Below are 14,870 nucleotides of genomic sequence, written 5' to 3'. Positions count from 1 at the left end.
ATATGAAAAAGCAGGACTGCCGAAAGGGGTGATGACCAGTGATCTTTGCTCAGGCTGGATGCTGAAGCTCAGGCCTCAGGCCACCTACCGAGAAGAGTGCACCAGCTACTGGGACCAGCTTTCCATCTACTTAGTGCCCCTCTGTGCCTGAACTGCTAAAGCCAGCTAACCCCAAATGGCTACCCAAAGGAAACACTTGGTGAAAGATTTCAATCCTTACATCACCTGCTATATCTGCAAAGGCTATCTGATCAAGCCAACAACCGTGACAGAATGCCTCCACACATGTACGTATTTTTATGTCATCTGCTCATCAGAATTTATCTCTGTGTTCCTTTTAAACTGTTGTGCTTGGTTTTTGTCTGGGTTTTAAGGTTTTTTTTTTTTTGGTTTTTTTTTTTTTGGTTTTTTTCGAGACAGGGTTTCTCTGTGTAGCTTTGCGCCTTTCCTGGAACTCACTTGGTAGCCCAGACTGGCCTCGAACTCACAGAGATCCGCCTGGCTCTGCCTGCCGAGTGCTGGGATTAAAGGCGTGTGCCACCACCGCCTGGCGGGTTTTAAGTTTTAAAAAGCTGTCTCAGAGTTATTTTCAAGTTAGTATTCAGATTTTTGTCACTGGGATATTATAAGCATGAAAATTTTCTATCAGTTGGATCTTAATACATGTTGACTTTGAAAATAGGATTGTAAAATGTTCTAAAAAGGTTTTAATTGGTTATGAATTTGCAGAAAGTAAACTATTTCAATTTTTTTTTTAAATGACCCTGAAGGAGTTATAGCATGGATATGATTGATTCCTTCACCAATCACATCATTGTCAGCATTTCCTGAGAACCTAGTAAAAGTGCAGGCTGTCCAGACCCACTTCTTGAGGGGGCCTGTGCCCAGCACCTATCCTCTGGGGAATTGGCTTGGTAATTCTGAAGCAAGTTTGAGACTGTTGTACTATTGCCATAGCTGAAGAATTTCTAAGATTTTGTTGTTTCCTGCCTGATCAGAGGGAAGGAGACATTTTTATATCCACTTGTATATGTTCTGTGTTTTCTGCTAGTATAATTTTATTTTCTTACTTCAGTGGCTCAGTTTAATGTCTATCAGACGTTGTAAACTAGATGCTGTATGTACATGGACTGAAACCATTTTAGCTTTTCCATTATCTTGAAGCAGTTTGGAGTGAATGTAGGGGTGACAGTATTCTGATGGTCCTCATTTTATATATGTGAAAAGTAAATTTCACTAACTCAGTCTCACAGCTAATGAGTGGTGGACCTGAATTCAACTCCAAAGCCTATTCAGTTTCTCATAGAACAGCAAAGCCTTTTTCCAAAACGTCCTTTGAGCTCATCTCCCCCTGCTGAACAGAGAGAATTCATACTCATAGTTTCAAACAAATAAGCCAAATAAAAATCACCTGGAAATTAAAATGACGAATTTTATGTTATTATAATTTAATCGCAATTTTAAAAACAGGATTTTATTGAAAGCATACAAACATACTGATACCTGCTGGGTCTTGTCAGGTCTGGTCACATACACTGTAGAAGAGCTGTCTAGTGGTATTGATGGATACTCCTCTGGATATTCATTGGCTTATGCTATTCAATTAGCAGTTAACTATGAAATGTCTTCTATGGTTAATCTGTCCTTGTCTTGTATTTAACTTGAACAGTTAATAAATTGTCATTGAAAACATTTATTGATTATCTACTATGTGTCAGGTACAGTGCTAGTACAGATGATTCAAGAGTGCTCAAAATAATAAAATCTCTGATCGAGTTTACATTCTAGGAAGGGAAACATAATATGTTCAATATTAGTTGGTGATATATGTTCAATATTAGTTGGTGATGAATGGCTTGAAAAGGAACAGATTATAGATAAGGATGGGGTTATTTTATATGTCATGTCAGCAGCCTCTCTGTGCCATTTTAACAGAAACTTTAGGTGACTGAGCTCTGTAGGAATATGGGAAGAACCTTCTAGACAGGGAATAGAAAGTAAGTCCAGAGAATATTCTTGGCAGGTTCAAGGAACACTGGATCAATTAAGGCTATATACGCAAGCACGCACGCACATGCACGACACCTATAAGACATAGGCTTCAAAAAAAGGTAAGATTTGGGATAGAGGTAGTGAAGAGTGATTGAACTGTGGATGTTTGGGGAGGAGAGCCATTAAGGTGTGCACACTGGAGTGGACAGTCAAGCACATTTTGTTTTCTGTTGTACCTGCATAGACCTATCTATGGGTCACAGTCTTTGGTTTACCAATGCGTTGTTTTTCTAACATTTGTGCATTGTTTTTGTTTTTGAAGTAATCTCTTTTTTGAAGAAAACCTAAAGATTGTAGAAGTATACATAACTAGTTATAAGCAGAAATTGTTTTTACGATCTCCCTGATCAACCATGAAATTTTATTGAGCTATTTGAAATACTACTTTGCCATTAACATTGAAGAATACACTGTTAAAATACTTTAGGAAAAAGTATTATTTTCCATAGAAAGAGTAGCTGAGATTTTCTCTTTTTTTGCCTTTTGTTTAGTAAAATTTTTTTCATCCACTGTAGTCGATTACACTTTCCCCTTCCCAAACTCCTCCTCTCACGTGCCTGCCCACCTAACTCCATGCCCTTTCTTTCTCTTTATAGAAAATAGACAAGAAACTCTATAGAAAATAGACAAGAAACTCAACCTATGCGTGCACACACACACAAGATAACCCCCCAAAACACTATACAAGTAAAAGACTAGTAAGACAAAAAGTGCCTAAACAAAGCAATATGAGACAAAAAAGTCGACAAAAATACTGTTGAGTTTGTTTTGTGTTGGCCATCTGCTGTTACTCCTGGGCATGGGGCCTACTCTGAAGTGTGGATAATACACCCAGTGAGACTCCATTGGGTAAGAGTCATTCTTCCTTTGCCAGTAGGTACCTATTGCAGATAGCTTCTTGGTTAGGGCTGGGAGCTGTGTCCCCCTCTCAGTGAGGACCCCATCTGGCTTGTACAGGCCCTATGCATGCTTCCACAGTCTGTGAGTTCATAATGTGTATCGGTCCTGTTGTGTCTGGGGACAGTTTCCGTAGAATCCTCCATTATCTCTGGCTTTTACAATCTCTTTGCATAGGTCCCTGAGCCCTGCGGGGAGGGATTGATGAAGACATCCCCTTTAGGAGTGAGTGCTCCGTAGTCCCTTACCCTGTGCATGTTGTCCAGTTGTGGGTGATGGTTCCCATCTACTGCAGGAAGCTTTTCTGATGGTGGCTGATTGAGAGACTAATCTATAGGTATAACAGAATGTCATTTGGAGTCATTTTATTATTTTTATGTTCTTTTAGCAGAACGAGAGTATTTGGTTTTCCCCTAGGCTCAGTGAGATATGTAAGTGTTGTTCTCAGCAATAGGCCCTTACTGTCAGTTTGTGGAGAACAGCCAATAGCCTTGGCAATAGCTTGTTGAAATAGTAGTCGAAAGCTTAAAGAGGTAAATAACAAACTGTACAAATCATTCTGGTATAAACAGTCCTTTGGCAGTGGCCTGGCCCCTTTACTGAGAGTTGAAGTGGTTGAAGTTGAATTTTGATGAGAATACAGTGGTAATCCCAAATGTGGACTTTATCATCCACAGAGAACCCTGAACAGAAAATGGTGGAGTCAGGTATTCAGTCTGGTGCCTGAGATCTGAGGACTCTATAGCACATAGCATGGGACTTACTAACTCTTGGGTGTTTGGATTTCTGTGTTCTGTGTATTTTTATATTGAACCTTCAGGGGAAATAATCCCACTTGCAAAGCATTCCCTTATTTGTGTTGATGGCATAAATAGTACCATAAAGCAGCGTTGCTAAGCTTTGAGGGGGTCTTTTGATGGATGGTCTTCTGCCAGGGTTTTCACCTGTAATAATGTAGGACAATACAGTTGTATAATGATTTGGCATGGCCATAAAATTGAATACAGCAGCCAAGTGGGGAAGGCAGGAATTGAGAAAAATTAAGTGACACTGTGGTACCTTGTTGTAGTTTAGATGTTGACTTAACTTTATATGAAGAGTGTCTTATTAAAAATATCTATGCAAAACTACAATGGAATGATAAGTTAGTAAAAATGAGTAAGCGTTTATTCTTGCTGTGGGAACTTAGAAGACTTCTGTTCCATTAGTTAGTCAAGTGAGAAATGCATAAGCGAAGTTAGGCTAGTGATGAAAACCAGACATGGAATCTGCCCCCCTGGCTTAGCCACTCAAGTTGGGGAAGAGTGAGGGAGTAAGGAAACAATGTGTGAAAGAAGCACAGTGGAGATAGTGGACATGATAGAATCAGAGTGTGCGTCAGCATATTAGAGCAGAGTGGAGCTGGAGACTTTCTGAGATCCCTGAGGCCTTAGGCCTTCCCAGGCAGGGCCGGATGCCCTTGGGCCTGCTGCAGCAGGGCACCAGAGGAGTCTTCATTCATTGCAGGGCTCGACGTGGGCACATACCTCCGCCTTTTCTCAGTTACTGTGGACAGCTTTACTCCTTCCTTGTTCTCTCGCTCTCTTAGTTGTTCTGGTGGTAGGTTTCGTTTTGTTTTTTGGCTTTTTAAGACAGGATTTCTTTGTGTAGCCCTGGCTGTCCTGGAACTCACTCTGTAGACCAAGCTGGCCTTGAACTCACAGAGATCGGCCTGTCTCTGCCTCCTGAGTGATGGGATTAAAGGCATGTGCTACCACACTGGCCTTCATTCTGATTAAAATATGTTTTTTGTTTTTTTTTTTTTTTTTTTTGGTTTTTCGAGTCAGGGTTTCTCTGTGTAGCTTTGCGCCTTTCCTGGGACTCACTTGGTAGCCCAGGCTGGCCTTGAACTCACAGAGATCCGCCTGGCTCTGCCTGCCGAGTGCTGGGATTAAAGGCGTGTGCCACCACCGCCCGGCCTAAAATATGTTTTTAATTGAAGTAGAGTGACAACATTTTCTCCTTCTCTTTCCTCCTTCCAGCCCCTGCCAGGTACCCTCCTTCAGCTCCTTCCGTGTCCCTTCCACTGTCAAGTTGATAGCACCTCTTTTCTTTATTATTGCTACACATATTTATGTACACAAATAAATAAATACAGCCTGCTGAGTCTGTTTTTGTGGTTCGTGTGTATATGGTTTCAGGGATGACCACTCTGCATTGGACAGCCTGTAAGAGGGCTCATCTCGAGGAGAGGCTAATTCTCCCAGCAGTCATTAGTTGCTGTAGTTCTTTGTCTGGTATTGGGAACACATTGAACTTTTCCTCCTTCCACTTTGATATGTCCGTTGATACTGTCATTTTCCAGTCTTGTTTATGCAGCTATTTCTAGGAGAGACTGTTTCACAGCAGAATTCCTAGTATTCTGCCTCTTACAATCTTTCCACTCTCTTCTTACGCAAAGTTCCCCGAGCCACAGACACAGGAGCTGTGATAGCTATGTATCCCCCATGATCCACTGGTCTCTGCATTGTGTCCTTTTGTGGCTTTCTGTGATGATCTCCGTTTGGTATAAATACAGGCTTCTTTGATGAGGGCTGATAGCTACACTTACCTGTGGGTCTAAGGATAAGACTTAGAATGTAGTAAGGAATTACTCTAGTCTAGCCAAATAGCTGTAGTAGATTCTTTTCCAGTGACCCCAGGAAGCCGGGTAGGTAGGTGTTCAGTAGCAGGCATGGTTCTCCCCTCACCTCACTGAGTGGGCCTTTGGTCCAGTTAGACAGCTGTTGGTTGGTTCTCTTTACCCTTAACAACAAAACTGTCCCAGAATCCCGGTCCATTTAGTTCCACCCCTGCTACTGTTCTCATTCAAGTCCTCCTTCCTTCTCACCAGACCCACTAGGGCACATTTTAAACCAGTATCAGGGTGGCTGTTTCTAAAGACATAATGTCTGTCACTGTTACTTTTCATCTTGGCCAAAAAATGTCTCAAAGGTACGCTGCTGCCTCCAGGATGAACTAAAGCTATTCATCTGTGATTGTTTGCCCCCGCCTCTCCTTCTCCGCTACACCACACACAGGGGGGAGAGACACTTGATTTAGGTTCTCTCTTCCTTGCATGAACTTCCTTTGCTCTGTTCCCTGCTAGCAGTTATCCATCCTTTAACTAAAGACTCGGTTCCTCTAAGTTCCATCTATTACATGCCTCTCCTTCTACGCAGATGTAGGTTAAGTGTCTCCTTCATATCTGGTGAGTGTGTAATACAAGCTGAAATGCACAGTTAGTGATTGATTACCGTGTTTTCCTTTCAGCGATTCAAATGCAGTGCACAATGTTTGTTAGTAGTTATGAATTTTAAAAACCTACCCTAGAACCAACTGAGGCAGGCATCTGTGAGTATTAGAGAAAGAGATGGACTCTAGAGTGGGAACTAATGTTTGATGGTCCTACTCCAGAGGTTATTATCTTCTGTCTTATAACAGGCCCCAAGAAGTGTGTGTGAGTTGCCTAGGGTGTATATACTAGTGATTGTATACATTGTTGACAAAATAAAAGACTTATCACTTAAGAACAAAGGACCTTCATTACAAAAGCTCAGATGGGATAAATGCAGTGCATTGGTTCTTAACCCTTTCTAGATCAAGGCTCCTGTAGGAATGTTATAGTTCTTCCCTCAGGGGAGAAAATGTGTTCATAGACATGAAATTCTGTAGTAAAAAAAAAAAGTTTTGTGGTACATAATTTCTTCTTTCTGTCCTTTCAGAAATTATGGCAGTAATCCCTTGGAACAAAACAGTGTTGTATTAATTTTTAACTTATACAAAGAAGGCAGGTTCACTGAAAATTATAGTTGATGTTACTATGAAGAACCTGGTGATGTTGTATCACAACATTAAGAATGGAGGAGTTGACTCAGCAGGTTAAGGTACCTGCCACCAAGACTGATTGGATCACACACACACTCACAGACATACACACACACACACACACACACACACACACACACACACACACACATACACAAGTAAATGTAAGAGAATGCAGGAGTAGCTTAATCATGATGGCAAATTTTAATTATTCATTAGTTTTTGTTTTAAAGATTTTTCTAAAATTTTATGTATATGTCTGTCTGGGTTTTTGCACATGAATGTAGATACCCACAGAAGCCATAAGAGGGCGTCAGATCATATGGAGCTGGAGTTGCAAATGATTGTGAGCTGCCCAGCAGAGAGTTAGTAACCAAACTCAGGTCCTCTGTAACTGTGTAAGAGTAGTACACACTCAGAAGTGATGAGATGTCTCTCCAGCCCATTTATTGTTTTTGAATATCATAACCATATGACTACTCAGTTAAGGTGTAGACGTTGATATTTAATACTAAAATCTTACGCCCCATACTCTTGCTTTGTAAAGTGCAGTCTCCAGGCTATCAGCATCCATGAGCAACAGTGTCACCTGGGAGCTCATTAGCAGTGCAAATTCTTGGGCTTCACTCTAGACCTGTGGACTCAGAACCTCTGGGGATAAGCCAGAAGTCTGTATTAACAAGCCCTCTAGGTGACTCTGTTACACTGGAGTGTGACAGGCACCACTCTGCATCAGAGCATTGTCATTCTAGCATTTCTTAAATTAGACAGTCACAGTCATTAAAGTAAATGCTAATAAAAGATTGAAGCCATAGCTGTTGTTTATTGAATGTTTGTCATGGGGAGTTCAAGCTTTCTTTTCTTTGTCTTATTTAATCTAATCAACACACCTCATAGCTGGGCAGTATTATTTGGTCATTCAGCAAGTGTTTATTGGCACTTTCATGTGGCAGACATTAGTCTTACCACAGGAAACAGAGAAACAAACATGACAGGCCCAGCCTATGACCTCCTAGAACCTATGCTCTGATGGGGTAGACAGACAACAGGCAAGAAAAGAATGAAATTTCAGGTTCTGTATATAACAAATGCTGTGGGGGAAATGAAGCAGAGAAAAGCCTTTCTTGCTTGTTGCTATTCATCGGAGACCAAAGAAAAGGAAGACACAGGCTTCAGAAAGACTTGAGGGAAGTGTATTTCAGATCCTTATGCAGAAAGAGGACTGAGAACTAAGAAATGGCCAGTTTAAAAACAAAAACCAGAGCTGGGTGCTCAGTTCTGCTGTCTGAGTCAGGCACATCTGCAAATGCATTGTGACATTTCCCTAACTTTCTTCATCCACTTCACTTTATTTTTAATACCCATTAAGTAACGTTAATTACATATGGGAGAAAAATTTGATTTCATGAGGTATTACTAGATACTCAGTAAGGATATGAATCTACTATTAGTTCTGAATTGAATAGCTATCCTAATGAAAAAGACATTATTTTTGATGAAATTTCTGTTTTCTTAATAAGGGTTTTAGTTTGAGAGTGAAAATCTGTTTTTAGAAAAACAATTTCCAAATTGAAATTATATTATCTACATACATAGGTACATACAATGTCATAGGTTGCAGTAGAAATGAAGACATCGTCATACTGGTGTTAAACTTCAGGTAGCGTTTTTGGCATTCACTAATAAAAGTGATTACAGTGTTCATTTTGATGACTTTTAGAATAGTTGTTTTAAACAGTCTAGGTACTAGCTGTTAATTTTAAAGATGAATTATGTTGCGCTTATAGATCTTTTTTACTTTGAAGCTATGAGATAGTGAGGAATAAATTGCTGAGCAAAGCATTGTTGGAGACACAGATGGATAAATGAAGGGATAACAATTTAAAAAGTGTGAAATTGTCTTGTATATTGATGTCTGATAGTAAATATGGGCCAGAGTGAATTAGAACTGACACCAGTGTTGGACTGAGGTCAAAGTATATAACAGAAGGTCACCAGTGCTAGAGATAATGGTAAATAAACAGTATTAACTAAGAACCTAGCACAAAGGCTGAATGTAAACTGAAGAGCTGCAGTCTAACATTGTAGAAAAAAATGGTTTCTTTTGGATACTTCGAAGAATCTTCACAATTGCTTTGTTTTATACATACTAATTTTCAACAGACTATTGTATAAAAGAAATTAAGTGTGTAAGCAAAACTTCCTCAGAATACTCAACTGCTGATTGATAGAGAAAATGATTCTTGTTAGATATTAGTTATGGTCGGAATGAGTGCATTTTGATTTGCTGGAAACTCAGAATTCCTCCAGTTGACAATGTAGGCTTCTTTCTGACTGGCCTACAGTGGTGGAGTTGTAGCCTGGAATCTGGGCTACCTTTACTATCTTAACCCCATGGCTTCCTTTGTCTGTACATATCTATTGAACCTGTTCTCATTCAGATTCCGGTATAGATACTTGGGACATAGTAGGCAGTAGAGTTTGTAGTAAGTAAATCGTAGTGTATATTAGAAGGTTGTCACTATATGCTGTAGAAAAGGGAAGGTCAAACTGGGCAAAGGGAATTGGACACTCAAGAAGGTGCTATAATTTATGAACGTCTGTATCCAGGAAAAGCTTCATTAAGTCAGTGATGTTTGAATGGACTTTGTGATAGAGAAGCTAGCCTGTCAAATATCAGAGAAAGAAGTTCCAGGCAGAGGGAATACCAAGATCAAAGACTTGAGTGTGAGTGTGGCATATTGAAAAATGACGAGGAGGCCAGTTCAGCTACACATCAGCAAGTGAATGAAAGTTCAGAGATGAGGTGGGGATGGCTGTGGGCCACGGGTTCTGCACATTCAAAAATTTGAGTGGCTTTTGTTTTGTTTCTTCTGAGGGAAATGAAGATCCATTTCATGAATGGTGTTGAGTAAAGGAATAATACAAACTAGATTATAGTTAATAGAACCACCTAAATTACTCTATTGGAAATAGAAATATCAGGATCTTAGTGCAGGATTTCAGGAAAGGGATCGTGATGGTTTGTACCAATGTGGTGATGCTGGTAAAACGTCAGATTCTGAGTATGCTTTGACGGTAGATCCGTGCTTATTAATGAAGACCATCAGCATATAGAACGTACATAAACAATGAAACCATGAATGAAATGAATATGGATTACAGAATAGAATACCAAAGGGGGCTTAACCCAGGAGAAAGTAAAGAGGAGCCAAGAGGTAGGAGGACCCTGAGTGTTAAGAACAGGGGAAATTAGCCGAGTTACATGTGTAAGTTAGTAAGAACAGATTTGTCTGTAAGGATCCTGTTAAGAGAGAGCTAATAATGAGTACATTTGGGAAGGTGGCAAACTTAATTTCCTAGTTTGACCATTGTACTGTGAATGATATGTTAAACTTTTTTTCTTTTGTGGTTCTGGAAATTGAACCTGAGGCCTCAGAAATGCTAGGTACAACATCTACCACTGAAGTAAATCCAAGCCCTGTGCTTAACATTAATAAAGGTATAGACGGGATGAAAAAGTAAGTTTGAGAGAGAGAGAGAGTCTATAGGCATCAGTTTCTAGTTTTATTGCAAAGGAGAACAAAGCAATGGAGAGATAGTTGGCAAGGGATATAGTCAACAGAAGTGTATTTTACACTAAGGAAATGGCCTGCCTGTATACTAGTAAGATCCAATTCTACAAGTTGACTTACTACAACTCCCAAATAAATGAATAAGGTAGTCTCATTCTATATTTTATAGATAGTGGGAAAGAACAGCAAGAGATATATCATACGGATATACGTTTATGAAATAGACTGGATTCAAGTCCTGGCTTCACCATGTACTGTGATGCTATTACATGGTTTGTCCTCTGCTCACATTCTTCATGTATGAGGTCAAATACTGCTGCCCAATTTATAGGGTTGTAGTGAAAATCAAATTATTAGATTGTACTAATATATCTAATTCAGTGGTTTTCAACCAACCTATGGGTCGCAACTCCTTTGGCAAACCTCTTCCTCTGAAAATATTTACATTGCAGTTCATAACAGTAGCAAAATTACAGTTATGAAGTAACAAGGAAAATGATTTTATGGTTGGGGGTTACTACAACATGAGGTGTATTAAAGGGTTGCAGCATCAGGAAGGTTGAGAACCACTGAATTGATGTGTTGAACTGCTTGTCAACTAGGATACACACATGTGTACATAGAAGTTGGACAATGCATATGTCCATGTTTAGGATGATGGGGCTGGTATGCAATTTCTTTCACGTATTGGTGATGATGACAACCATCCAGCCGCCACCAAGTCACTTGAACACTGAGGAATACTAGGGTAAAAATGATGTGTTCTACATCTTAAGTTTTTCTTTTTAAACTTATTTTAAAATTGTAATTATTTTTTGAGGCTAATTTTGAGCCTTAACCTCTAGAAATGTTCCAGTTCATGTCGTAAAGCCTGCATTTTGGTCTTTGTGCTGCCATTCATAGAACAGACCCACAGAAGCCTCTTGTTTTTCATTTGCAGAAATGAATAAAATACTGTATTCTCAAATGTCCCTGTGGAAAAATAGGGATGGGAGTTTCTGTCAAGTTAGAGCCATCCTCTTCTATGGAGGGTTCTATCCCCACTTTTCATAGGAACTCTTGAGGAGAGAGGGATGAGAAAATACCAGGTAGAATGATAGGCCTACCAACAAGAGGAAAGAGGGAAATACAGCATAGCTTTGGGAGGACCTGGGTCAATACCCAACGGTCCAGAACTTTATTCAAAAGGGATTTTTATAACAATGCCAAGAGGTGAGGCAAAAGACCTCCCCCCTGCTAGATACAGCCAAGTGTAGACCCTTCCAAACACCTGGTATCCAAGCCCGTGGTCCAATCATCCCTTATGCATCCCTACTGGGTAAAGCAAGCTCAGATCTCACTAGGAAACCTCTGTGGGCTCCCACACTCTTCAGCAGAAATAACTGTCATCCCCAATAGGCATGGTGGCTCATACCTGTAATCCCAGCTACTCAGGGGCTGAGGCAGGGAAAGACAAGTTCATAATGTGTCTGAGCAATACCGAAACTTCAAGACCACCCTGAGCCACTGAGACTGTCTCAAACTAAAATTTTAAACAAGGCTGGGAACATAGTGATGGAACACATGCCTGCCATGAGCAAGGCCCTGGATTTAGTCCCTAACCACCCCCCAAAAGCCCACATGTGTAATTAAACAATATCTAGTATTAGTACAGGGCTGAAGAGATGGCTCAGTGCTTAAGATCACAGACTGCTCTTTCAAGCGATCCAGATTCTGTTGACAACACCATGTTGGCTCACTGCCATCTATAAATATAACTCCAGTTCAGGGGGAATCTAATGCTTTCTTCTGGCCTCTGAGGACACTGCACACGTGCACAGACATACATGCGGACAAAACAGCCATCTGTACAAAACAGTAAAAGTTAAACAAAATATCTCATAGCCACATTTAAAAGAAACAAGTTTAATATTTAACCCAATATATCTAAAATAATTGTCATTCCAACTTGTAATAACATAAAAATTATTTAGGTTATTTTTATATTAAATATTTTAAATCTAGTGTGTATTTACAATTGTAGTACATCTCAAATTAACAACATTTCAGGTGCTCAGTAACAGCATGTGACCAGTGACTACCATATTGAACAACCCAGATATACAATTTAGATAAGTATTCCTCATCAGTGTTAGGGTACTGGTTGTTGCTTTGGTCACAAGCAGCTCACACGTCTTATTTTTAGAACTCCGTGTACCTTTGGATGCTTCAGCTTTACGTCCCTTTGATCAGATAGCTTAGATTAGCATTGGTGTCCCTGGGAGGATAGGGTCTTACCCTTAGTGTCTTGGCTGGTCTAATAAGGATTTGCTCTGGGCATGGCATGTACCTGTGTTTGGTCAAGGTTGGTAGACAGCCATGGATTACTGAATTCATTAAGTGTGATAAAACTTTTGAACCACAAGAATCAGAGCTCTAGGTCAGTATTAGCAGTGTTAGGCTTTGTCAAAAACCCTTTACTCTAGCCGGGCAGCAGTGGTGCACGCCTTTAATCCCAGCACTCCGGAGGCAGAGGCAGGAAGATCTCTGTGAATTCAAGGCCAGCCTGGGCTACAGAGTGAGTTCCAGGAAAGATGTAAAGCTACACAGAGAAACCCTGTGTATGTGTGTGTGGGGGGGCTTTACTCCTGTTTCTTATCTACCCCTGCTCCCCCCCCCCCAGACACACCTTAAGTTTCAGTTATCTAATGACTTTGGGGAAAGAGCACATACCAGGAATTTTCTAATGGATTTCTGTCTCTGTTTTAACAAGGCAACCCTCTGAGAGATTATTTTGACTTTTGAACAAACATTTGAGAACCCTTTTGGAATCTAGGTGTGGTAGTGCTAATGTGTAATCCCAGGTACTAGAGAGCTGGAAATAAGGAGGATCAAGAATAGCCTAGGCTACATGAGGCCCTGAATCAAACAAACAAAAAAATTTTATGCACTCTTTAGGTGTCAGGATATCTTGAAGAACAAGACATACTTACTTCTATATTATACATTGGGCTTTTATTATCTTATATTTTTAATCATGTTTTCTGATGTTGTCTTTCATGTAGATTTCAGGAGAATTATAGTGAAGAGGTTACTATCCTTGGCTGTTGGAATAAAGATAGTATGGGACCTAAGTGCCCTTATCAAACATAGAAAGATCTGTTTAGATGTCACCTTCTTAGGAGGCCCGCCCTGATCATTGCATCTAAACAACTGCCAGACATCAGGACTCTGCCTCTACCTTCTTAAGGGCAGGGAAGATAAGACTACCACTTATCATTAACTAAAATTTGTATGCCTTTCTAAGCATAATATACATTTTTTAAGGATGGGGACTTTGTCATTTATTCCTGTATTGCCAGCTCCTAGTATAATACCTGACATTCAGTTCATTGAATAAATGAATAAAAGAGATGTTATTTCCCATATGTACTAAGTAATTTTAAAATGCCTGGCAGAATTGTCCTATTATTGCTCTAGGCAATGTGATATGCATGAGTTTGCAGACCTAATCTCAGTGGTAGGAATCTTGGTGTTTGCTCTTGACCAGTCATTTAGATAAACTTTACTTCTGTCAGAGTGTGTGGGATATAAGGAGAGGGAAAGGAGCAGTGTGGAGGACGATTGTAAAATGAAAGAAGGGTAGCAGGTTTATACCCAGAGACAATTTGAGATTATGTAGAGAAATAATATGGGAAAGGGAATTATTGGGATAGGAAGTGGATTGCAGTTTTATAGTTCAGTTGCTGAAATTTGCATAAGGACACATTTGGACAGAACAGTTGGCTTACTAGGTAACAGAAGCATAGGTAAAAGATAAAAGGGAACTCATGACCACAGAGATTAGTTCTGTTCAGAGGAAATGTGGGCTATGTTGACACATGGCTCCAAACTTCTATTCTTTATTTAGAATCTTTATTTAAAATTCTATTTACCCTTGTCCATTTCTCAGCCATTCTTCCAGTTCACCTCTTGTGCCTTTGTTCCAACATGACAACCATTTCCTAGTCTGTGTGCTTTGTGTCCCTATGGCACCTGCGAGCACAGATTCATCATGCTCTGCAAGACCCAGAAATCCTGTCATAACTGCTGCTTGTCCCAGGAACCACCCTGGCGGTATAAGTAATTCTCTCCAGGGTTTTGTTTTTCCATTGCTGTGTATTAAACCCAGGACCTCACAGGCATGATATGCTTCACCACTGAGCTACATGTCTAACCGTTCAGGTTTTATTGAGAACTATTTATATTGCAATCAAACTTTTAACAAGAGAAATAAAAGCAAAATCAACAACTTGTTTCTGTCATACTTCTTCAAATGAAAAAGACCCTTTTATGTAAAATGTACCAGTTTTTTAATAGGCTATGAGTAGAGTATATTTAGTTTATAAATATATTAATAGGAACAATAAGTAAATTGGAATTGTCTTTTGATATTGTAGCAGTGGACTTTGATTTGTTAGACTTTATTTGGGTGGTGTAATTTTAGAAGTTCATAGAGTTTAATTTTAACCTGTCTTGTCT

The 14,870-nt window shown here is 39.8% G+C and overlaps 1 protein-coding gene across 3 annotated transcripts in view; it reads left to right on the top strand.

The window, feature by feature from the left end:
• Pcgf5 (polycomb group ring finger 5) overlaps window positions 1-14,870 on the top strand; it is a 113,204-nt gene that overhangs the window by 73,587 nt on the left and 24,747 nt on the right. For all 3 annotated transcript variants that reach the window (XM_059258785.1, XM_059258784.1, XM_059258787.1), the window contains exon 2: window positions 1-287. In XM_059258785.1, coding sequence (XP_059114768.1) covers window positions 176-287 — 112 coding nt within the window. In that variant the 5' untranslated portion in view covers window positions 1-175. The remainder of the gene's footprint in view (window positions 288-14,870) is intronic.

The sequence above is a fragment of the Peromyscus eremicus genome, chromosome 1, assembly GCF_949786415.1.
Source record: "Peromyscus eremicus chromosome 1, PerEre_H2_v1, whole genome shotgun sequence".
In the NCBI taxonomy this organism is placed as follows: domain Eukaryota; kingdom Metazoa; phylum Chordata; class Mammalia; order Rodentia; family Cricetidae; genus Peromyscus; species Peromyscus eremicus.
Note: the sequence above shows the minus strand (reverse complement) of the source record. Positions and strands in the feature narration are given on the sequence as shown.